This window comes from Lissotriton vulgaris, chromosome 5 (assembly GCF_964263255.1).
Source record: "Lissotriton vulgaris chromosome 5, aLisVul1.2, whole genome shotgun sequence".
NCBI classification, from domain to species: Eukaryota; Metazoa; Chordata; class Amphibia; order Caudata; family Salamandridae; genus Lissotriton; species Lissotriton vulgaris.
Genome location: NC_141693.1, coordinates 1,129,106,764 through 1,129,131,316, shown reverse-complemented (window position 1 = coordinate 1,129,131,316; position 24,553 = coordinate 1,129,106,764). Strand labels below are relative to the sequence as shown.

Genomic DNA, 24,553 nt, shown 5'->3' with positions numbered 1-24,553 from the left:
GTTTGTCCTGTTCCCATCATGCACTGGGACAGGAACAGACTAATTTGCATACAGTCAGGTTCTGAAACTGGGATGGTGCAGTGAGCTAAAAAACGGTGTTGGATCTAGCCCTGATCTTTTGACTGGGTGAGAGCTTTCTGTTTAATTCAGAGACTCTGTCCCTCACCACCCCTTTTTGTAAATATTTTTGTCCACCCTAAGCGTGGAAGGGTATTCTCAGATGTGAGACCCTTGCTCATTGCACCATCAGGATTCAAGCAAACCGGGCCGAAGACGGCTGTAATGCCAGAAACCGGTCCCCGGGAGCTTGTTTCCTTCCCAGTGTAAGAATTGGCTTCTGTAGTTTGGTTTGTCCTGTTCCCATCATGCACTGGGACAGGAACAGACTAATTTGCATACAGTCAGGTTCTGAAACTGGGATGGTGCAGTGAGCTAAAAAACGGTGTTGGATCTAGCCCTGATCTTTTGACTGGGTGAGAGCTTTCTGTTTAATTCAGAGACTCTGTCCCTCACCACCCCTTTTTGTAAATATTTTTGTCCACCCTAAGCGTGGAAGGGTATTCTCAGATGTGAGACCCTTGCTCATTGCACCATCAGGATTCAAGCAAACCGGGCCGAAGACGGCTGTAATGCCAGAAACCGGTCCCCGGGAGCTTGTTTCCTTCCCAGTGTAAGAATTGGCTTCTGTAGTTTGGTTTGTCCTGTTCCCATCATGCACTGGGACAGGAACAGACTAATTTGCATACAGTCAGGTTCTGAAACTGGGATGGTGCAGTGAGCTAAAAAACGGTGTTGGATCTAGCCCTGATCTGTTGACTGGGTGTGAGTGTTTGATTGGTTTAGATGCTCCGTCCATCACCACCCCCTTTTGTACCGCTTTGTTCGCCATGAGTTGGCAGGGTATGCTCAGAAGTGAGTCCCTTGCTCACTTTGCCACTGGATTCAAGCAAGCCGGGCTGAAGACGGCTGAAATGCCAGAAAGCGGTCCTCGGAAGCTTGTTTCCGGTCCAGGGAAGGCATGGCTTAGCAGTTTGGGCTGGACTGTTCCCATGAGGCACAGGGTCAGACTGATTTGCATATGGCCATGTCTGAACTGGGGTGGCAGAGTGGGCTAAAGAACGGTGATGGATTAAACCCAGATCTGTTGACTGGGTGTGAGTGTTTGATTGGTTCAGATGCTCCGTCCATCACCACCCCCTTTTGTACCGCTTAATGGTTCGTGGCCACAACAGTGGGGCCTGCCACCCAGCCCAGTGTGGCTTGGTGTTTCTGTCACTGCTCTGGTGCTTTTGGTCACCATCTTGCCACGGCCACTCCTTGATCCAGGGAGTGAGGCTCTACTGCATACCCTGTCCTCCTTCTCCCCAGCAATCCTGCTGTAGGTCGGCAGCTCCCCAGGGCCGCTGAACCATTAGGCTGTGGTTGGAGACCCAATGGCTCCGCATGGTTTCAAGGTGTCTGGGGGATGGTGTGCTGGCTGCGAAGCTCGCTAGCAGGTGACATCTCCTTGCTCGGTGTAGCCACACCACCTGGTTACTAACTTATTTGATTACTAACTTATTTGGCTTTTGTTAATTAATGTGTTCCATACTTCTAGTAGGCTGAGAGAGTGATTTTTAGTTTAAAGCAACAGAGTGCTCCACAGAGTCCTTTTTGGACTGCTGTGCAATGAGGTCTTGCATCTGCCTGACAGCCAGCCTCTCATAGAGGAGGGCACACAAGTTGAAGTGTGGATTTCCTGATGGAAGAACCTGCCCTGAACCTCCTGGAAGGCTGTCTATCTGCTGAAAGAGACAAGACCCTGCCTGGCCACCTAGGAGGAGAGGCTGACCAGAAATAGGAGGTGGCTGTGTTGCGCCCAGGGTAAAACATACTATGAGAGAGCGATTTGGAGGGACCTCGGTGCTTGTGAGCCTCAGAGACTTTTACTTGACTCCTGGTGGGACCCGTGACTTCATGATTGTATGATTTCCAAGGGGGGACCCAGGGAGAGCCAGGCGCGAGCCGGTCTCTCCCTGGGCAGGTTCGCGCGAGGAACATCACAGGTGGGGGCTGATTAGCAGAGGGATTAAAAGGGGAAGTCAGGCGGGCGGTTAGGAACTGCGTGGGCGGGAGAAGTGAAGGGAGGTTGTTTTGCGGCGTGTATTTGTCGTACCTTGGTTTTTCTCTGGCCACATGGAGGACGTGGAGGAGGTCAGGAGGGCCGTGCAGTTAATCTGCGATGCCGGGCGCGAGGACCTGCTGCGGCCGGGTGTCCCAGCGGAGGCGTGGGTCGGACTGGCCCGCCCACCTCGCAAGGCTTCAGAGGGCGTTTCCAGGGCTGTGGAGGCTTGTTTATCCCCGGGCCCGGAGGAGGAGGAAGACGGCGAGGCGGCCATGCCTGCGGACGGGCACATGCTCGTTTTGCCGGTCGCTGCAGTGGAGCCCCCGCCGGGTGACCCGGGCGCCCCCCAGCAGGTATGTGAATTCCAGTTATTTAGCGCTGGTTCCCGCGGGGCGCCCGGGGGGAGGCGGGGGCGTTCTGCGAGCCGTCAAGCTCCACGTTCAGGCGGCTTGGCCTCGGGGAAGACGGGGAGGCCGCAGGCGGGCCCTAAACCGAAGCGGGGGCGGAGCCTGGACTTCCTTGGGCACACGCCGACCCCTCCCCCTGCCAGTATGCCTGTAGACCCGGCCATTACGGTGCCCCATTCACCGGGGGGGGTTTCCCCACTCCTGTGGCTTAATGGCCAATGTTTCATGCTCTCTCCTGCCATGCCGGGGCCTGGCCCTTCCCCCCCCGCGATGTTGGCCCCCCGCACACGGGTGACGCCGGTGCTGGGCCACTCGCTGCTGCGTTGACGGCTCAACCACCTCCTGTGGTCCCCACTCCTGCCCCTGCTGTGGTTTCAATGGGCACTGTCCCTAGATTGCTGCCCCCCCCGGCCACTGAGGCTGTGGCAGCCGGTGTGCCTGGCCCTCGGGCTGCCATCCCCACGCCCCCGGCTCCTGGTGAGAGGGGTTTGTTCAACAAGGGGGCGCCCCCGCACCCGGGGCAAGCCTTGTTCCCGGTCCCCAGGGGGCGGCCAGGTGGCCACATGGGGGGTCATTCGACTGGGTTGGGAGGTGTCCATGGTCTGGCGTCGGTGGGCCGTCCCTTGGGGGGAAATTGCGGTTCAGCTTTCAGGGAACATGTTGTCGCGCACCCTTCATCGTCTGGCTTGAGCGGCCGCAGTTTTCAATCTGCGCCTTCGGCTGGGCGGCTGTTGGCAGTTTCTACGGGCCCGGGAACTGTCCCCACGGCTGTTTCCAGTGGTGGGCTTTCAGGGGGGTTATCTGGAGCGGATAACTCTTCTACAGTTTTCTGTCCACAAAGCTTTCAGAACATTGATTGGCAGTTTTATGATGGGGGTATTGGTGATGGGGCTATGCCCAGTGGAAGTAATCAAGTTGAATTTTCTGATGAAGCTTTCGGTGGGAGTTTTCATGATGATGAGTTGGAAGAGGGGGAATTGAGAGACAAAGATGTTGGGCTTTTGGCAGCACGGGCCCAGGGGGGTGGGTTGGGGCAACCCACTGTTTCTCGTGTTTTGCAGGAGTCTCGAGCGGACCATGCAGGTGTACGAGGGGCAGTGTGGTCTGGACCTTCTCAGAGGGATCGTGGGGCTGTCGCACAGCAGCCGGAGCATTTACCGAGAGGTAAGGATGGGTGGTGGTCCGTGTGGCAACCTAGGGAGAGTCTCCCTGTTAAGAGTACAAGATCTATTGGTACGGGGGATGGGGTTGTGATTGAGCGAGTCGCTCTGGCACCGAGGCTTGAGCGGCCTGTACTTTCGAATGTTTCTAATGTGCAAGTTGCAAATGCAGTTTCTACAGCGGGGGTGGGCGGGGTGGATGCCACACGTGTCACGGAGGATAGTATCCTACCGAAAAAGTTGCCTTATTCTGGGGTGGGAATGCCTTTGGGGTCTCATTTATCTGAAAAAACGAAGAATTTGATATGGTCTGGGGCATTTGTGGATGTTTTTCGGCTTCTCCATAGGGATGTTCAGGCAAAAGAAGGGTCAAAGGAGGAGGAATTAGAATTGGCTCGGAGGCCTCGTGTTCCGAAGTCCATAGAGAACTGGACTTCGGCCTTTCTTATTTATGCCAGCGTTTATTGTCAACGTCATCCTGAGAAAGCAATAGACATGTTTAAATATGCTGATGTTATACGCAAGGCTCACAGTTATTTTGGCGGCTTTGCTTGGTTGTCCTATGATGACGAATTCAGGGCGCGCATGAGTGCTTTCCCGGAGCGTTCGTGGGGTGAGGTGGATTCTGAGTTATGGTTGCAATGGATGGCATCGGCAAACCCCCCTGCTACGACACACACAGCTAGCGGGCAGCCCGTGTATTATCGGCCCTTTTCAGCTCGCCCCGCTCAGTCTGGGGCGGGGATTTGGGGCAGGGGTCAGTCAGCCGCTTCTGGCACATGCTGGCATTTTAACAGGGGTTCCTGTAACAGACCTGCTTGCAGGTACAAACACGAGTGTTCGCAGTGTGGAGGGAAGCATGCCCTCACCCAGTGTTTTCCCGGCCAGCGAGTGGGTGAGCAGGGACGAGGTTCAGGGGGTAGGGGGCAGCAACAACAGTCTGTTTACAAGGGCCCCTACTCCTATTAGGCAGGAGGTTCTCGATCTCTGGCTGGTGGACTATCCAGATTTTGAGGCCGCTAAGATTTTGTCTTGGGGTTTCAAAATTGGGTTCAGGATTGGGTATCAAGGACCCAGGGTGGGCAGGTGGTCGGACAATTTGAAGTCTGCGAAGGAGAGTCCACATGTGGTGCGGAAGAAACTGGATGCTGAGCTTGCGGCTGGTAGGATTGCTGGTCCTTTTGTGAATTGTCCTCTGCCTGACTTGATTGTATCGCCCCTGGGTGTGGTGCCTAAGAAGGCGGAAGGGGAGTTTCGTCTTATCCATCACCTGTCCTGGCCCGAGGGTTCATCAATTAATGACTTTATTGATCCAGCTGACTCAACCGTCAATTATGCTTCGGTGGACGATGCCTTACGGCTCGTGCGCACGGCTGGTGTTGGGGCTTTGCTGGCAAAGAGCGACATTCAGTCGGCTTTCCGGCTATTGCCCATTCACCCTTGGGATTTCAGTCTGTTGGGAATGCATTTTGACGGTAGTTTCTACGTGGATAGGGTGTTGCCCATGGGCTGTTCAGGGTCATGCTCCCTTTTTGAGACTTTCAGTACCTTCCTGCAGTGGCGGTTCACTTTTGTTAGTGGCCACGTATTGGTCTGTCATTACCTTGATGATTTTCTTTTCATTGGGGAAGGTCGATCTGGGCAGTGTCAGTCGGCTTTGAACATCTTTCAGGCTCTAGCGGAGGAATTGGGGGTTCCATTGGCGCCGGACAAGACAGAGGGTCCCTGTACGTCCCTGACTTTCTTGGGGATCGAAATTGATACTCTGTCTATGGTGGCGAAATTGCCTGTGGCTAAAGTGAAGGAAATGTCCGCTTTCATACATCTGGTGTTGGGGGAGCGGAAAGTTGTTTTGAAAACTGTTCAGAAGTTGTTGGGTTACCTCAATTTTGCTTGCCGGGTTGTTCGGGCGGGCAGGACATTCTGCAGACGTCTCGGATTGTCCATGTCCGGAGCACGCCTTCCCCATCATAGGGTGCGCATTACCACCGCTGTGCGTGCCGATTTGACTGTCTGGCTCCGTTTCCTACAAGAGTTTAATGGCGTGTCCTTGTTTTTTGCGGATGAGGACATGGTATGGCAAGTACAGTTGTTCACTGATGCGTCAGGGGCTCATGGCTTCGGAATCTTTTGGGAAGGTCGATGGTGCGCGGCCGGCTGGCCGGCGCACTGGAAGGATCAGGGTCGCAGCATAGCGTTTCTGGAGCTTTTCCCGCTGCTGGTTGCTCTGCACCTATGGGGGGATGAGTTTCGGAATCGCTCAGTCTTGTTTCACGTAGACAATTTGGCAGTCGTGCACCTTGTCAATCACCAAAAGGCTCGTGATTTGCGGGTTTTGCGGCTCCTGCGCGCATTCATGCTGCGGTGTCTGCAATTAAACATTGTCTTTAAAGCACGGCATGTTCCTGGTACTTCTAATTGCATCGCTGATTCTTTGTCTCGCTTTCAGTGGTCCGAGTTCCGCAAGTTAGCTCCTGGGGCGGACCTGGAACCAACAGCGATCCCACAGTACGTATGGGACCTGGGGGATTGAGGGTTCACCACTTGGTAGAAAATTCAGTGGCTGAATCCACCAGGCGGGGCTATGGGAAAGCCTGGAATGAGTTTCTGCAGTTTGGTAAGGATTCAATGGGGCCGATTGGTGCGGGTTGGTCTGATGAACACTGTGTCTTGCAGTTTGTTTTACATCTGGCGGACAAAGGCTTATCGCCCACTACCATTTCTGGCAAATTGGCTGGGGTTTCTTTTTATGGGCAGCTTTGGTGGGGGAGGGACCCGGTTGGGGGGGTGTTGGTGCGTAAAGTTTTGAAAGGTTTGGCCAGGCTCCGGGCTGGTGGTCAGCAGCTCAGGCAGCCAGTGACTTTTGAGTTGCTCCAGTTGCTGTTGCCGGAATTGGAGGTGTGTTGTTATGATGCTTTGGAGTGTGCCAAATTTCGTTTGTGTTTCATTTGGTTGTTCTTTGGGGCATTTCGGGCATCAGAGTTGTTGGGGTTGCGGGGCAGGGTAGGTATGACCAGCAATGAGGTGGTGTTGGAAAGTGACAGAGTGCGGCTGTGGCTGCGGGCATCTAAAACCGACCAGATGGGGAGGGGTAAGTGGGTGTTCCTTGGTAGGAGTGGTGTCTCTGCATGTTGCCCGGTGGGGGAATGGGAAATGTTTGTGTCCTCTTCGCAGTTTCTTCAGGGGTCCATATTTTGTCATGCGGATGGTAGTCCCATAGTTGCATCTCAATTGTTGGCTGTTTTACGCAAGGTTTTGTTGCGCTTGGGGAAGGATCCTGTTCAATTTGGTACTCATTCTTTCCGAATTGGTGCGGCGACGGAGGCCGCTCGGTTGGGGTGGGACTGGTCCCAGATCCGACGAATTGGTCGTTGGCGTTCTAAGTGCTGTGAAAAGTATGTGAGGAAATAAGGCATTTTGGCTTGTCTAACATTTCTTTCTCTCCTAGGTCCCTGGCCATCAGTCGCCGGATGCAAACGAAGGGTGTGGATACTGGGGCACTCTTTTGTTAAAAGGGCAGCTTTAGCCGCTGCCAGTCAGCTCTGTGGGAGATCACTTGGTCTGAACAGTATGACACACGAAGTATCCTGGCATGGAACAGGGGGAATGCGCTGGGGTGGGCTTTTTCCCGCCTTGGCTGCTCTGGTTTCGCAGTGTTTGGGGGGCCCGCCGGATCTCCTGGTGCTACACTTGGGAGAGAATGACTTGGTTTCTCTATCTGGGTTGACCTTGTTAAAATTAATGAAGCAGGACCTGGAAATCATCAGAACCACATGGGTGAGCACCATGCTTATATGGACTGAGTTTGTGCCTCGTGTGCAATGGCGTGGGGCAAGGAACCACTCTGCCCTGGAAAAGGCTAGAAGGAAAGTGAACAGGACAATGCGCCCCTTTTGTCAACATTGGGGTATCTACAGTTTGGACCATTATCATTTAAAAGTATCTGAACATCATTTATTTTGTGAGGACGGTGTGCATCTCTCAGCTTTGGGCCTCTCTTTTTACCTCCTTGAACTCAGGGACTTGATTAGCAAGGTTCTTCAGGTACAGTTGTGGTGTGCTCCTTCCTTTCCTTTAGGTGGGGCAGGAAAACGCTAAAGGTTTTCCTGGGTGGCGGGTTTTTGTTAGTGGGGGTGGGCAGCCTGGAGCGGGTTGGCCATCCTGAAGGGTAGCATTGGGTAGGCTAGGGGTAGTAGGCAGGAGTTTGTTCGGGGTTTTGGGATTTTGGTTTCGTAGGCTCACTGTAGAGTTGAATTATGTAAATAATAAATAAATAATGAATGTGTTTATGATATTTATGATGCACCTGTCCTAAAATAAAAGTGGCCTTTCTTGCTCCTAAAAGAAGGTGTGGACAATGTTTTCTTGCGCGAGGGGGGACCCAGGGAGAGCCAGGCGCGAGCCGGTCTCTCCCTGGGCAGGTTCGCGCGAGGAACATCACAGGTGGGGGCTGATTAGCAGAGGGATTAAAAGGGGAAGTCAGGCGGGCGGTTAGGAACTGCGTGGGCGGGAGAAGTGAAGGGAGGTTGTTTTGCCCCACCCACCCTCCCTCTCTTTTTTCTTTATTTATTTCTGGGTTTTTTATTTTGCGGTGCTCTAGGCACTGTTTAGTTTAGGTAGGTTTGCCACTGTTAGGATGGGTGCCTTTGTCTGTTGTAGATTCAGAAAAGGGGGTGGTGATGAACAGAGTGTCTGAATTGAGCAGACCACTCTTACCCAGTCCAAAGATCAGGGCTTGATCCATCACCGTTATTTATCTCACTGCCCCATCCCAGCTCAGAACCTGGCTATATGCAAATCAGTCTGTCCCTGGCCCAGTGCATCATGGGAACAGGGCAGACTAAACTACCAAGCCAATTCTTCACCAGAAAGGAAACAAGCTACCGGGGACCGGTTTCTGGCATTTCAGCCGTCTTCGGCCCGGCTTGCTTGAATCCTGATGGAGCAGTGAGAAAGGGACTCATGTCTGAGTATACCCTGCCACACCTATAGTGGCCAAAATCGATTCAGAAAAGGGGGTGGTGATGAACAGAGTGTCTGAATTGAGCAGACCACTCTTACCCAGTCCAAAGATCAGGGCTTGATCCATCACCATTATTTATCTCACTGCCCCATCCCAGCTCAGAACCTGGCTATATGCAAATCAGTCTGTCCCTGGCCCAGTGCATCATGGGAACAGGGCAGACTAAACTTCCAAGCCAATTCTTCACCAGAAAGGAAACAAGCTACCGGGGACCGGTTTCTGGCATTTCAGCCGTCTTCGGCCCGGCTTGCTTGAATCCTGATGGAGCAGTGAGAAAGGGACTCATGTCTGAGTATACCCTGCCACACCTATAGTGGCCAAAATCGATTCAGAAAAGGGGGTGGTGATGAACAGAGTGTCTGAATTGAGCAGACCACTCTTACCCAGTCCAAAGATCAGGGCTTGATCCATCACCGTTATTTATCTCACTGCCCCATCCCAGCTCAGAACCTGGCTATATGCAAATCAGTCTGTCCCTGGCCCAGTGCATCATGGGAACAGGGCAGACTAAACTACCAAGCCAATTCTTCACCAGAAAGGAAACAAGCTACCGGGGACCGGTTTCTGGCATTTCAGCCGTCTTCGGCCCGGCTTGCTTGAATCCTGATGGAGCAGTGAGAAAGGGACTCATGTCTGAGTATACCCTGCCACACCTATAGTGGCCAAAATCGATTCAGAAAAGGGGGTGGTGATGAACAGAGTGTCTGAATTGAGCAGACCACTCTTACCCAGTCCAAAGATCAGGGCTTGATCCATCACCGTTATTTATCTCACTGCCCCATCCCAGCTCAGAACCTGGCTATATGCAAATCAGTCTGTCCCTGGCCCAGTGCATCATGGGACCCTTGCTCATTGCACCATCAGGATTCAAGCAAACCGGGCCGAAGACGGCTGTAATGCCAGAAACCGGTCCCCGGGAGCTTGTTTCCTTCCCAGTGTAAGAATTGGCTTCTGTAGTTTGGTTTGTCCTGTTCCCATCATGCACTGGGACAGGAACAGACTAATTTGCATACAGTCAGGTTCTGAAACTGGGATGGTGCAGTGAGCTAAAAAACGGTGTTGGATCTAGCCCTGATCTTTTGACTGGGTGAGAGCTTTCTGTTTAATTCAGAGACTCTGTCCCTCACCACCCCTTTTTGTAAATATTTTTGTCCACCCTAAGCGTGGAAGGGTATTCTCAGATGTGAGACCCTTGCTCATTGCACCATCAGGATTCAAGCAAACCGGGCCGAAGACGGCTGTAATGCCAGAAACCGGTCCCCGGGAGCTTGTTTCCTTCCCAGTGTAAGAATTGGCTTCTGTAGTTTGGTTTGTCCTGTTCCCATCATGCACTGGGACAGGAACAGACTAATTTGCATACAGTCAGGTTCTGAAACTGGGATGGTGCAGTGAGCTAAAAAACGGTGTTGGATCTAGCCCTGATCTTTTGACTGGGTGAGAGCTTTCTGTTTAATTCAGAGACTCTGTCCCTCACCACCCCTTTTTGTAAATATTTTTGTCCACCCTAAGCGTGGAAGGGTATTCTCAGATGTGAGACCCTTGCTCATTGCACCATCAGGATTCAAGCAAACCGGGCCGAAGACGGCTGTAATGCCAGAAACCGGTCCCCGGGAGCTTGTTTCCTTCCCAGTGTAAGAATTGGCTTCTGTAGTTTGGTTTGTCCTGTTCCCATCATGCACTGGGACAGGAACAGACTAATTTGCATACAGTCAGGTTCTGAAACTGGGATGGTGCAGTGAGCTAAAAAACGGTGTTGGATCTAGCCCTGATCTTTTGACTGGGTGAGAGCTTTCTGTTTAATTCAGAGACTCTGTCCCTCACCACCCCGTTTTGTAAATATTTTTGTCCACCCTAAGCGTGGAAGGGTATTCTCAGATGTGAGACCCTTGCTCATTGCACCATCAGGATTCAAGCAAACCGGGCCGAAGACGGCTGTAATGCCAGAAACCGGTCCCCGGGAGCTTGTTTCCTTCCCAGTGTAAGAATTGGCTTCTGTAGTTTGGTTTGTCCTGTTCCCATCATGCACTGGGACAGGAACAGAATAATTTGCATACAGTCAGGTTCTGAAACTGGGATGGTGCAGTGAGCTAAAAAACGGTGTTGGATCTAGCCCTGATCTTTTGACTGGGTGAGAGCTTTCTGTTTAATTCAGAGACTCTGTCCCTCACCACCCCTTTTTGTAAATATTTTTGTCCACCCTAAGCGTGGAAGGGTATTCTCAGATGTGAGACCCTTGCTCATTGCACCATCAGGATTCAAGCAAACCGGGCCGAAGACGGCTGTAATGCCAGAAACCGGTCCCCGGGAGCTTGTTTCCTTCCCAGTGTAAGAATTGGCTTCTGTAGTTTGGTTTGTCCTGTTCCCATCATGCACTGGGACAGGAACAGACTAATTTGCATACAGTCAGGTTCTGAAACTGGGATGGTGCAGTGAGCTAAAAAACGGTGTTGGATCTAGCCCTGATCTGTTGACTGGGTGTGAGTGTTTGATTGGTTTAGATGCTCCGTCCATCACCACCCCCTTTTGTACCGCTTTGTTCGCCATGAGTTGGCAGGGTATGCTCAGAAGTGAGTCCCTTGCTCACTTTGCCACTGGATTCAAGCAAGCCGGGCTGAAGACGGCTGAAATGCCAGAAAGCGGTCCTCGGAAGCTTGTTTCCGGTCCAGGGAAGGCATGGCTTAGCAGTTTGGGCTGGACTGTTCCCATGAGGCACAGGGTCAGACTGATTTGCATATGGCCATGTCTGAACTGGGGTGGCAGAGTGGGCTAAAGAACGGTGATGGATTAAACCCAGATCTGTTGACTGGGTGTGAGTGTTTGATTGGTTCAGATGCTCCGTCCATCACCACCCCCTTTTGTACCGCTTAATGGTTCGTGGCCACAACAGTGGGGCCTGCCACCCAGCCCAGTGTGGCTTGGTGTTTCTGTCACTGCTCTGGTGCTTTTGGTCACCATCTTGCCACGGCCACTCCTTGATCCAGGGAGTGAGGCTCTACTGCATACCCTGTCCTCCTTCTCCCCAGCAATCCTGCTGTAGGTCGGCAGCTCCCCAGGGCCGCTGAACCATTAGGCTGTGGTTGGAGACCCAATGGCTCCGCATGGTTTCAAGGTGTCTGGGGGATGGTGTGCTGGCTGCGAAGCTCGCTAGCAGGTGACATCTCCTTGCTCGGTGTAGCCACACCACCTGGTTACTAACTTATTTGATTACTAACTTATTTGGCTTTTGTTAATTAATGTGTTCCATACTTCTAGTAGGCTGAGAGAGTGATTTTTAGTTTAAAGCAACAGAGTGCTCCACAGAGTCCTTTTTGGACTGCTGTGCAATGAGGTCTTGCATCTGCCTGACAGCCAGCCTCTCATAGAGGAGGGCACACAAGTTGAAGTGTGGATTTCCTGATGGAAGAACCTGCCCTGAACCTCCTGGAAGGCTGTCTATCTGCTGAAAGAGACAAGACCCTGCCTGGCCACCTAGGAGGAGAGGCTGACCAGAAATAGGAGGTGGCTGTGTTGCGCCCAGGGTAAAACATACTATGAGAGAGCGATTTGGAGGGACCTCGGTGCTTGTGAGCCTCAGAGACTTTTACTTGACTCCTGGTGGGACCCGTGACTTCATGATTGTATGATTTCCAAGGGGGGACCCAGGGAGAGCCAGGCGCGAGCCGGTCTCTCCCTGGGCAGGTTCGCGCGAGGAACATCACAGGTGGGGGCTGATTAGCAGAGGGATTAAAAGGGGAAGTCAGGCGGGCGGTTAGGAACTGCGTGGGCGGGAGAAGTGAAGGGAGGTTGTTTTGCGGCGTGTATTTGTCGTACCTTGGTTTTTCTCTGGCCACATGGAGGACGTGGAGGAGGTCAGGAGGGCCGTGCAGTTAATCTGCGATGCCGGGCGCGAGGACCTGCTGCGGCCGGGTGTCCCAGCGGAGGCGTGGGTCGGACTGGCCCGCCCACCTCGCAAGGCTTCAGAGGGCGTTTCCAGGGCTGTGGAGGCTTGTTTATCCCCGGGCCCGGAGGAGGAGGAAGACGGCGAGGCGGCCATGCCTGCGGACGGGCACATGCTCGTTTTGCCGGTCGCTGCAGTGGAGCCCCCGCCGGGTGACCCGGGCGCCCCCCAGCAGGTATGTGAATTCCAGTTATTTAGCGCTGGTTCCCGCGGGGCGCCCGGGGGGAGGCGGGGGCGTTCTGCGAGCCGTCAAGCTCCACGTTCAGGCGGCTTGGCCTCGGGGAAGACGGGGAGGCCGCAGGCGGGCCCTAAACCGAAGCGGGGGCGGAGCCTGGACTTCCTTGGGCACACGCCGACCCCTCCCCCTGCCAGTATGCCTGTAGACCCGGCCATTACGGTGCCCCATTCACCGGGGGGGGTTTCCCCACTCCTGTGGCTTAATGGCCAATGTTTCATGCTCTCTCCTGCCATGCCGGGGCCTGGCCCTTCCCCCCCCGCGATGTTGGCCCCCCGCACACGGGTGACGCCGGTGCTGGGCCACTCGCTGCTGCGTTGACGGCTCAACCACCTCCTGTGGTCCCCACTCCTGCCCCTGCTGTGGTTTCAATGGGCACTGTCCCTAGATTGCTGCCCCCCCCGGCCACTGAGGCTGTGGCAGCCGGTGTGCCTGGCCCTCGGGCTGCCATCCCCACGCCCCCGGCTCCTGGTGAGAGGGGTTTGTTCAACAAGGGGGCGCCCCCGCACCCGGGGCAAGCCTTGTTCCCGGTCCCCAGGGGGCGGCCAGGTGGCCACATGGGGGGTCATTCGACTGGGTTGGGAGGTGTCCATGGTCTGGCGTCGGTGGGCCGTCCCTTGGGGGGAAATTGCGGTTCAGCTTTCAGGGAACATGTTGTCGCGCACCCTTCATCGTCTGGCTTGAGCGGCCGCAGTTTTCAATCTGCGCCTTCGGCTGGGCGGCTGTTGGCAGTTTCTACGGGCCCGGGAACTGTCCCCACGGCTGTTTCCAGTGGTGGGCTTTCAGGGGGGTTATCTGGAGCGGATAACTCTTCTACAGTTTTCTGTCCACAAAGCTTTCAGAACATTGATTGGCAGTTTTATGATGGGGGTATTGGTGATGGGGCTATGCCCAGTGGAAGTAATCAAGTTGAATTTTCTGATGAAGCTTTCGGTGGGAGTTTTCATGATGATGAGTTGGAAGAGGGGGAATTGAGAGACAAAGATGTTGGGCTTTTGGCAGCACGGGCCCAGGGGGGTGGGTTGGGGCAACCCACTGTTTCTCGTGTTTTGCAGGAGTCTCGAGCGGACCATGCAGGTGTACGAGGGGCAGTGTGGTCTGGACCTTCTCAGAGGGATCGTGGGGCTGTCGCACAGCAGCCGGAGCATTTACCGAGAGGTAAGGATGGGTGGTGGTCCGTGTGGCAACCTAGGGAGAGTCTCCCTGTTAAGAGTACAAGATCTATTGGTACGGGGGATGGGGTTGTGATTGAGCGAGTCGCTCTGGCACCGAGGCTTGAGCGGCCTGTACTTTCGAATGTTTCTAATGTGCAAGTTGCAAATGCAGTTTCTACAGCGGGGGTGGGCGGGGTGGATGCCACACGTGTCACGGAGGATAGTATCCTACCGAAAAAGTTGCCTTATTCTGGGGTGGGAATGCCTTTGGGGTCTCATTTATCTGAAAAAACGAAGAATTTGATATGGTCTGGGGCATTTGTGGATGTTTTTCGGCTTCTCCATAGGGATGTTCAGGCAAAAGAAGGGTCAAAGGAGGAGGAATTAGAATTGGCTCGGAGGCCTCGTGTTCCGAAGTCCATAGAGAACTGGACTTCGGCCTTTCTTATTTATGCCAGCGTTTATTGTCAACGTCATCCTGAGAAAGCAATAGACATGTTTAAATATGCTGATGTTATACGCAAGGCTCACAGTTATTTTGGCGGCTTTGCTTGGTTGTCCTATGATGACGAATTCAGGGCGCGCATGAGTGCTTTCCCGGAGCGTTCGTGGGGTGAGGTGGATTCTGAGTTATGGTTGCAATGGATGGCATCGGCAAACCCCCCTGCTACGACACACACAGCTAGCGGGCAGCCCGTGTATTATCGGCCCTTTTCAGCTCGCCCCGCTCAGTCTGGGGCGGGGATTTGGGGCAGGGGTCAGTCAGCCGCTTCTGGCACATGCTGGCATTTTAACAGGGGTTCCTGTAACAGACCTGCTTGCAGGTACAAACACGAGTGTTCGCAGTGTGGAGGGAAGCATGCCCTCACCCAGTGTTTTCCCGGCCAGCGAGTGGGTGAGCAGGGACGAGGTTCAGGGGGTAGGGGGCAGCAACAACAGTCTGTTTACAAGGGCCCCTACTCCTATTAGGCAGGAGGTTCTCGATCTCTGGCTGGTGGACTATCCAGATTTTGAGGCCGCTAAGATTTTGTCTTGGGGTTTCAAAATTGGGTTCAGGATTGGGTATCAAGGACCCAGGGTGGGCAGGTGGTCGGACAATTTGAAGTCTGCGAAGGAGAGTCCACATGTGGTGCGGAAGAAACTGGATGCTGAGCTTGCGGCTGGTAGGATTGCTGGTCCTTTTGTGAATTGTCCTCTGCCTGACTTGATTGTATCGCCCCTGGGTGTGGTGCCTAAGAAGGCGGAAGGGGAGTTTCGTCTTATCCATCACCTGTCCTGGCCCGAGGGTTCATCAATTAATGACTTTATTGATCCAGCTGACTCAACCGTCAATTATGCTTCGGTGGACGATGCCTTACGGCTCGTGCGCACGGCTGGTGTTGGGGCTTTGCTGGCAAAGAGCGACATTCAGTCGGCTTTCCGGCTATTGCCCATTCACCCTTGGGATTTCAGTCTGTTGGGAATGCATTTTGACGGTAGTTTCTACGTGGATAGGGTGTTGCCCATGGGCTGTTCAGGGTCATGCTCCCTTTTTGAGACTTTCAGTACCTTCCTGCAGTGGCGGTTCACTTTTGTTAGTGGCCACGTATTGGTCTGTCATTACCTTGATGATTTTCTTTTCATTGGGGAAGGTCGATCTGGGCAGTGTCAGTCGGCTTTGAACATCTTTCAGGCTCTAGCGGAGGAATTGGGGGTTCCATTGGCGCCGGACAAGACAGAGGGTCCCTGTACGTCCCTGACTTTCTTGGGGATCGAAATTGATACTCTGTCTATGGTGGCGAAATTGCCTGTGGCTAAAGTGAAGGAAATGTCCGCTTTCATACATCTGGTGTTGGGGGAGCGGAAAGTTGTTTTGAAAACTGTTCAGAAGTTGTTGGGTTACCTCAATTTTGCTTGCCGGGTTGTTCGGGCGGGCAGGACATTCTGCAGACGTCTCGGATTGTCCATGTCCGGAGCACGCCTTCCCCATCATAGGGTGCGCATTACCACCGCTGTGCGTGCCGATTTGACTGTCTGGCTCCGTTTCCTACAAGAGTTTAATGGCGTGTCCTTGTTTTTTGCGGATGAGGACATGGTATGGCAAGTACAGTTGTTCACTGATGCGTCAGGGGCTCATGGCTTCGGAATCTTTTGGGAAGGTCGATGGTGCGCGGCCGGCTGGCCGGCGCACTGGAAGGATCAGGGTCGCAGCATAGCGTTTCTGGAGCTTTTCCCGCTGCTGGTTGCTCTGCACCTATGGGGGGATGAGTTTCGGAATCGCTCAGTCTTGTTTCACGTAGACAATTTGGCAGTCGTGCACCTTGTCAATCACCAAAAGGCTCGTGATTTGCGGGTTTTGCGGCTCCTGCGCGCATTCATGCTGCGGTGTCTGCAATTAAACATTGTCTTTAAAGCACGGCATGTTCCTGGTACTTCTAATTGCATCGCTGATTCTTTGTCTCGCTTTCAGTGGTCCGAGTTCCGCAAGTTAGCTCCTGGGGCGGACCTGGAACCAACAGCGATCCCACAGTACGTATGGGACCTGGGGGATTGAGGGTTCACCACTTGGTAGAAAATTCAGTGGCTGAATCCACCAGGCGGGGCTATGGGAAAGCCTGGAATGAGTTTCTGCAGTTTGGTAAGGATTCAATGGGGCCGATTGGTGCGGGTTGGTCTGATGAACACTGTGTCTTGCAGTTTGTTTTACATCTGGCGGACAAAGGCTTATCGCCCACTACCATTTCTGGCAAATTGGCTGGGGTTTCTTTTTATGGGCAGCTTTGGTGGGGGAGGGACCCGGTTGGGGGGGTGTTGGTGCGTAAAGTTTTGAAAGGTTTGGCCAGGCTCCGGGCTGGTGGTCAGCAGCTCAGGCAGCCAGTGACTTTTGAGTTGCTCCAGTTGCTGTTGCCGGAATTGGAGGTGTGTTGTTATGATGCTTTGGAGTGTGCCAAATTTCGTTTGTGTTTCATTTGGTTGTTCTTTGGGGCATTTCGGGCATCAGAGTTGTTGGGGTTGCGGGGCAGGGTAGGTATGACCAGCAATGAGGTGGTGTTGGAAAGTGACAGAGTGCGGCTGTGGCTGCGGGCATCTAAAACCGACCAGATGGGGAGGGGTAAGTGGGTGTTCCTTGGTAGGAGTGGTGTCTCTGCATGTTGCCCGGTGGGGGAATGGGAAATGTTTGTGTCCTCTTCGCAGTTTCTTCAGGGGTCCATATTTTGTCATGCGGATGGTAGTCCCATAGTTGCATCTCAATTGTTGGCTGTTTTACGCAAGGTTTTGTTGCGCTTGGGGAAGGATCCTGTTCAATTTGGTACTCATTCTTTCCGAATTGGTGCGGCGACGGAGGCCGCTCGGTTGGGGTGGGACTGGTCCCAGATCCGACGAATTGGTCGTTGGCGTTCTAAGTGCTGTGAAAAGTATGTGAGGAAATAAGGCATTTTGGCTTGTCTAACATTTCTTTCTCTCCTAGGTCCCTGGCCATCAGTCGCCGGATGCAAACGAAGGGTGTGGATACTGGGGCACTCTTTTGTTAAAAGGGCAGCTTTAGCCGCTGCCAGTCAGCTCTGTGGGAGATCACTTGGTCTGAACAGTATGACACACGAAGTATCCTGGCATGGAACAGGGGGAATGCGCTGGGGTGGGCTTTTTCCCGCCTTGGCTGCTCTGGTTTCGCAGTGTTTGGGGGGCCCGCCGGATCTCCTGGTGCTACACTTGGGAGAGAATGACTTGGTTTCTCTATCTGGGTTGACCTTGTTAAAATTAATGAAGCAGGACCTGGAAATCATCAGAACCACATGGGTGAGCACCATGCTTATATGGACTGAGTTTGTGCCTCGTGTGCAATGGCGTGGGGCAAGGAACCACTCTGCCCTGGAAAAGGCTAGAAGGAAAGTGAACAGGACAATGCGCCCCTTTTGTCAACATTGGGGTATCTACAGTTTGGACCATTATCATTTAAAAGTATCTGAACATCATTTATTTTGTGAGGACGGTGTGCATCTCTCAGCTTTGGGCCTCTCTTTTTACCTCCTTGAACTCAGGGACTTGATTAGCAAGGTTCTTCAGGTACAGTTGTGGTGTGCTCCTTCCTTTCCTTTAGGTGGGGCAGGAAAACGCTAAAGGTTTTCCTGGGTGGCGGGTTTTTGTTAGTGGGGGTGGGCAGCCTGGAGCGGGTTGGCCATCCTGAAGGGTAGCATTGGGTAGGCTAGGGGTAGTAGGCAGGAGTTTGTTCGGGGTTTTGGGATTTTGGTTTCGTAGGCTCACTGTAGAGTTGAATTATGTAAATAATAAATAAATAATGAATGTGTTTATGATATTTATGATGCACCTGTCCTAAAATAAAAGTGGCCTTTCTTGCTCCTAAAAGAAGGTGTGGACAATGTTTTCTTGCGCGAGGGGGGACCCAGGGAGAGCCAGGCGCGAGCCGGTCTCTCCCTGGGCAGGTTCGCGCGAGGAACATCACAGGTGGGGGCTGATTAGCAGAGGGATTAAAAGGGGAAGTCAGGCGGGCGGTTAGGAACTGCGTGGGCGGGAGAAGTGAAGGGAGGTTGTTTTGCCCCACCCACCCTCCCTCTCTTTTTTCTTTATTTATTTCTGGGTTTTTTATTTTGCGGTGCTCTAGGCACTGTTTAGTTTAGGTAGGTTTGCCACTGTTAGGATGGGTGCCTTTGTCTGTTGTAGATTCAGAAAAGGGGGTGGTGATGAACAGAGTGTCTGAATTGAGCAGACCACTCTTACCCAGTCCAAAGATCAGGGCTTGATCCATCACCGTTATTTATCTCACTGCCCCATCCCAGCTCAGAACCTGGCTATATGCAAATCAGTCTGTCCCTGGCCCAGTGCATCATGGGAACAGGGCAGACTAAACTACCAAGCCAATTCTTCACCAGAAAGGAAACAAGCTACCGGGGACCGGTTTCTGGCATTTCAGCCGTCTTCGGCCCGGCTTGCTTGAATCCTGATGGAGCAGTGAGAAAGGGACTCATGTCTGAGTATACCCTGCCACACCTATAGTGGCCAAAATCGATTCAGAAAAGGGGGTGGTGATGAACAGAGTGTCTGAATTGAGCAGACCACTCTTACCCAGTCCAAAGATCAGGGCTTGATCCATCACCATTATTTATCTCACTGCCCCATCCCAGCTCAGAACCTGGCTATATGCAAATCAGTCTGTCCCTGGCCCAGTGCATCATGGGAACAGGGCAGACTAAACTTCCAAGCCAATTCTTCACCAGAAAGGAAACAAGCTACCGGGGACCGGTTTCTGGCATTTCAGCCGTCTTCGGCCCGGCTTGCTTGAATCCTGATGGAGCAGTGAGAAAGGGACTCATGTCTGAGTATACCCTGCCACACCTATAGTGGCCAAAATCGATTCAGAAAAGGGGGTGGTGATGAACAGAGTGTCTGAATTGAGCAGACCACTCTTACCCAGTCCAAAGATCAGGGCTTGATCCATCACCGTTATTTATCTCACTGCCCCATCCCAGCTCAGAACCTGGCTATATGCAAATCAGTCTGTCCCTGGCCCAGTGCATCATGGGAACAGGGCAGACTAAACTACCAAGCCAATTCTTCACCAGAAAGGAAACAAGCTACCGGGGACCGGTTTCTGGCATTTCAGCCGTCTTCGGCCCGGCTTGCTTGAATCCTGATGGAGCAGTGAGAAAGGGACTCATGTCTGAGTATACCCTGCCACACCTATAGTGGCCAAAATCGATTCAGAAAAGGGGGTGGTGATGAACAGAGTGTCTGAATTGAGCAGACCACTCTTACCCAGTCCAAAGATCAGGGCTTGATCCATCACCGTTATTTATCTCACTGCCCCATCCCAGCTCAGAACCTGGCTATATGCAAATCAGTCTGTCCCTGGCCCAGTGCATCATGGGACCCTTGCTCATTGCACCATCAGGATTCAAGCAAACCGGGCCGAAGACGGCTGTAATGCCAGAAACCGGTCCCCGGGAGCTTGTTTCCTTCCCAGTGTAAGAATTGGCTTCTGTAGTTTGGTTTGTCCTGTTCCCATCATGCACTGGGACAGGAACAGACTAATTTGCATACAGTCAGGTTCTGAAACTGGGATGGTGCAGTGAGCTAAAAAACGGTGTTGGATCTAGCCCTGATCTTTTGACTGGGTGAGAGCTTTCTGTTTAATTCAGAGACTCTGTCCCTCACCACCCCTTTTTGTAAATATTTTTGTCCACCCTAAGCGTGGAAGGGTATTCTCAGATGTGAGACCCTTGCTCATTGCACCATCAGGATTCAAGCAAACCGGGCCGAAGACGGCTGTAATGCCAGAAACCGGTCCCCGGGAGCTTGTTTCCTTCCCAGTGTAAGAATTGGCTTCTGTAGTTTGGTTTGTCCTGTTCCCATCATGCACTGGGACAGGAACAGACTAATTTGCATACAGTCAGGTTCTGAAACTGGGATGGTGCAGTGAGCTAAAAAACGGTGTTGGATCTAGCCCTGATCTTTTGACTGGGTGAGAGCTTTCTGTTTAATTCAGAGACTCTGTCCCTCACCACCCCTTTTTGTAAATATTTTTGTCCACCCTAAGCGTGGAAGGGTATTCTCAGATGTGAGACCCTTGCTCATTGCACCATCAGGATTCAAGCAAACCGGGCCGAAGACGGCTGTAATGCCAGAAACCGGTCCCCGGGAGCTTGTTTCCTTCCCAGTGTAAGAATTGGCTTCTGTAGTTTGGTTTGTCCTGTTCCCATCATGCACTGGGACAGGAACAGACTAATTTGCATACAGTCAGGTTCTGAAACTGGGATGGTGCAGTGAGCTAAAAAACGGTGTTGGATCTAGCCCTGATCTTTTGACTGGGTGAGAGCTTTCTGTTTAATTCAGAGACTCTGTCCCTCACCACCCCGTTTTGTAAATATTTTTGTCCACCCTAAGCGTGGAAGGGTATTCTCAGATGTGAGACCCTTGCTCATTGCACCATCAGGATTCAAGCAAACCGGGCCGAAGACGGCTGTAATGCCAGAAACCGGTCCCCGGGAGCTTGTTTCCTTCCCAGTGTAAGAATTGGCTTCTGTAGTTTGGTTTGTCCTGTTCCCATCATGCACTGGGACAGGAACAGAATAATTTGCATACAGTCAGGTTCTGAAACTGGGATGGTGCAGTGAGCTAAAAAACGGTGTTGGATCTAGCCCTGATCTTTTGACTGGGTGAGAGCTTTCTGTTTAATTCAGAGACTCTGTCCCTCACCACCCCTTTTTGTAAATATTTTTGTCCACCCTAAGCGTGGAAGGGTATTCTCAGATGTGAGACCCTTGCTCATTGCACCATCAGGATTCAAGCAAACCGGGCCGAAGACGGCTGTAATGCCAGAAACCGGTCCCCGGGAGCTTGTTTCCTTCCCAGTGTAAGAATTGGCTTCTGTAGTTTGGTTTGTCCTGTTCCCATCATGCACTGGGACAGGAACAGACTAATTTGCATACAGTCAGGTTCTGAAACTGGGATGGTGCAGTGAGCTAAAAAACGGTGTTGGATCTAGCCCTGATCTTTTGACTGGGTGAGAGCTTTCTGTTTAATTCAGAGACTCTGTCCCTCACCACCCCTTTTTGTAAATATTTTTGTCCACCCTAAGCGTGGAAGGGTATTCTCAGATGTGAGACCCTTGCTCATTGCACCATCAGGATTCAAGCAAACCGGGCCGAAGACGGCTGTAATGCCAGAAACCGGTCCCCGGGAGCTTGTTTCCTTCCCAGTGTAAGAATTGGCTTCTGTAGTTTGGTTTGTCCTGTTCCCATCATGCACTGGGACAGGAACAGACTAATTTGCATACAGTCAGGTTCTGAAACTGGGATGGTGCAGTGAGCTAAAAAACGGTGTTGGATCTAGCCCTGATCTTTTGACTGGGTGAGAGCTTTCTGTTTAATTCAGAGACTCTGTCCCTCACCACCCCTTTTTGTAAATATTTTTGTCCACCCTAAGCGTGGAAGGGTATTCTCAGATGTGAGACCCTTGCTCATTGCACCATCAGGATTCAAGCAAACCGGGCCGAAGACGGCTGTAATGCCAGAAACCGGTCCCCGGGAGCTTGTTTCCTTCCCAGTGTAAGAATTGGCTTCTGTAGTTTGGTTTGTCCTGTTCCCATCATGCACTGGGACAGGAACAGACTAATTTGCATACAGTCAGGTTCTGAAACTGGGATGGTGCAGTGAGCTAAAAAACGGTGTTGGATCTAGCCCTGATCTTTTGACTGGGTGAGAGCTTTCTGTTTAATTCAGAGACTCTGTCCCTCACCACCCCTTTTTGTAAATATTTTTGTCCACCCTAAGCGTGGAAGGGTATTCTCAGATGTGAGACCCTTGCTCATTGCACCATCAGGATTCAAGCAAACCGGGCCGAAGACGGCTGTAATGCCAGAAACCGGTCCCCGGGAGCTTGTTTCCTTCCCAGTGTAAGAATTGGCTTCTGTAGTTTGGTTTGTCCTGTTCCCATCATGCACTGGGACAGGAACAGACTAATTTGCATACAGTCAGGTTCTGAAACTGGGATGGTGCAGTGAGCTAAAAAACGGTGTTGGATCTAGCCCTGATCTTTTGACTGGGTGAGAGCTTTCTGTTTAATTCAGAGACTCTGTCCCTCACCACCCCTTTTTGTAAATATTTTTGTCCACCCTAAGCGTGGAAGGGTATTCTCAGATGTGAGACCCTTGCTCATTGCACCATCAGGATTCAAGCAAACCGGGCCGAAGACGGCTGTAATGCCAGAAACCGGTCCCCGGGAGCTTGTTTCCTTCCCAGTGTAAGAATTGGCTTCTGTAGTTTGGTTTGTCCTGTTCCCATCATGCACTGGGACAGGAACAGACTAATTTGCATACAGTCAGGTTCTGAAACTGGGATGGTGCAGTGAGCTAAAAAACGGTGTTGGATCTAGCCCTGATCTTTTGACTGGGTGAGAGCTTTCTGTTTAATTCAGAGACTCTGTCCCTCACCACCCCTTTTTGTAAATATTTTTGTCCACCCTAAGCGTGGAAGGGTATTCTCAGATGTGAGACCCTTGCTCATTGCACCATCAGGATTCAAGCAAACCGGGCCGAAGACGGCTGTAATGCCAGAAACCGGTCCCCGGGAGCTTGTTTCCTTCCCAGTGTAAGAATTGGCTTCTGTAGTTTGGTTTGTCCTGTTCCCATCATGCACTGGGACAGGAACAGACTAATTTGCATACAGTCAGGTTCTGAAACTGGGATGGTGCAGTGAGCTAAAAAACGGTGTTGGATCTAGCCCTGATCTTTTGACTGGGTGAGAGCTTTCTGTTTAATTCAGAGACTCTGTCCCTCACCACCCCTTTTTGTAAATATTTTTGTCCACCCTAAGCGTGGAAGGGTATTCTCAGATGTGAGACCCTTGCTCATTGCACCATCAGGATTCAAGCAAACCGGGCCGAAGACGGCTGTAATGCCAGAAACCGGTCCCCGGGAGCTTGTTTCCTTCCCAGTGTAAGAATTGGCTTCTGTAGTTTGGTTTGTCCTGTTCCCATCATGCACTGGGACAGGAACAGACTAATTTGCATACAGTCAGGTTCTGAAACTGGGATGGTGCAGTGAGCTAAAAAACGGTGTTGGATCTAGCCCTGATCTTTTGACTGGGTGAGAGCTTTCTGTTTAATTCAGAGACTCTGTCCCTCACCACCCCTTTTTGTAAATATTTTTGTCTGTTGTAGGCGGGTTTTTGTTAGTGGGGGTGGGCAGCCTGGAGCGGGTTGGCCATCCTGAAGGGTAGCATTGGGTAGGCTAGGGGTAGTAGGCAGGAGTTTGTTCGGGGTTTTGGGATTTTGGTTTCGTAGGCTCACTGTAGAGTTGAATTATGTAAATAATAAATAAATAATGAATGTGTTTATGATATTTATGATGCACCTGTCCTAAAATAAAAGTGGCCTTTCTTGCTCCTAAAAGAAGGTGTGGACAATGTTTTCTTGCGCGAAAGCCCTGTCGGGGCTTGATTTGTAAGATCACAGTAGGCGTGGATGGGGGCTTGATTGCTGTTTGCAGTAGGCTGCCTATCGTGGCTGAAACTGCAGTTTCTTTAAACCCCAGCCGGGCTTGAATCTGTTAACTAAAGGAGCCTTGAACAGAGGCTGCAAATCCATTTGCTGAAGGGCCAGTCTGGCCTCCTTTTGCAGAACACATTATGTAAATGAGTTTCTAAATAGTTAGTTGTGTAGAAAGAAGTCAGTAAACTCCGGCATACGGCCGATCGAATCAAGGTAAAGAAAGAAATAAATAAAACAAATTAAATTGAGCACACTGCAACGCATTTGGCGTTGCAGCACGTGCAATTTAATTCGTTTTCTTTCTTTCTTTCTTTCTTTATTTCTTTACCTAACTCCGATCTGCCGTATGCCGGAGTTTACTACCCCCGGCCCCACCCTGCCCCTCACCCACCCCGCCGCCCGCAGCACTCCCGCCAGGAGCTGCTACTGTTCAAATCTGTGCGAGACTTGCACTGGGTGCATGGCAGGAGGACTTTTGAGAACATACGTATCCCAAGAAAGGGTAAGATGAAGGTTGAGTGCATTTTAAAAACTGCAGGTCACCAAAAC

At 52.1% G+C, this 24,553-nt stretch overlaps 3 protein-coding genes across 3 annotated transcripts in view; 2 read left to right on the top strand and 1 right to left on the bottom strand.

The window, feature by feature from the left end:
- The window catches only part of HABP2 (hyaluronan binding protein 2), a 335,748-nt gene that overhangs the window by 170,632 nt on the left and 140,563 nt on the right, over positions 1–24,553 (bottom strand). The gene's annotated exons all lie outside the window — the stretch shown is intronic.
- On the top strand, positions 3,405–7,769 carry LOC147712088 (uncharacterized). Its single transcript, XM_086922844.1, has 2 exons — positions 3,405–3,675; positions 7,120–7,769. The coding sequence occupies exons 1-2, from the start codon at positions 3,405–3,407 to the stop codon at positions 7,767–7,769; spliced, it is 921 nt and encodes a 306-aa protein (XP_086778970.1).
- LOC147712087 (uncharacterized) lies at positions 13,754–18,118 on the top strand. Its single transcript, XM_086922843.1, has 2 exons — positions 13,754–14,024; positions 17,469–18,118. The coding sequence occupies exons 1-2, from the start codon at positions 13,754–13,756 to the stop codon at positions 18,116–18,118; spliced, it is 921 nt and encodes a 306-aa protein (XP_086778969.1).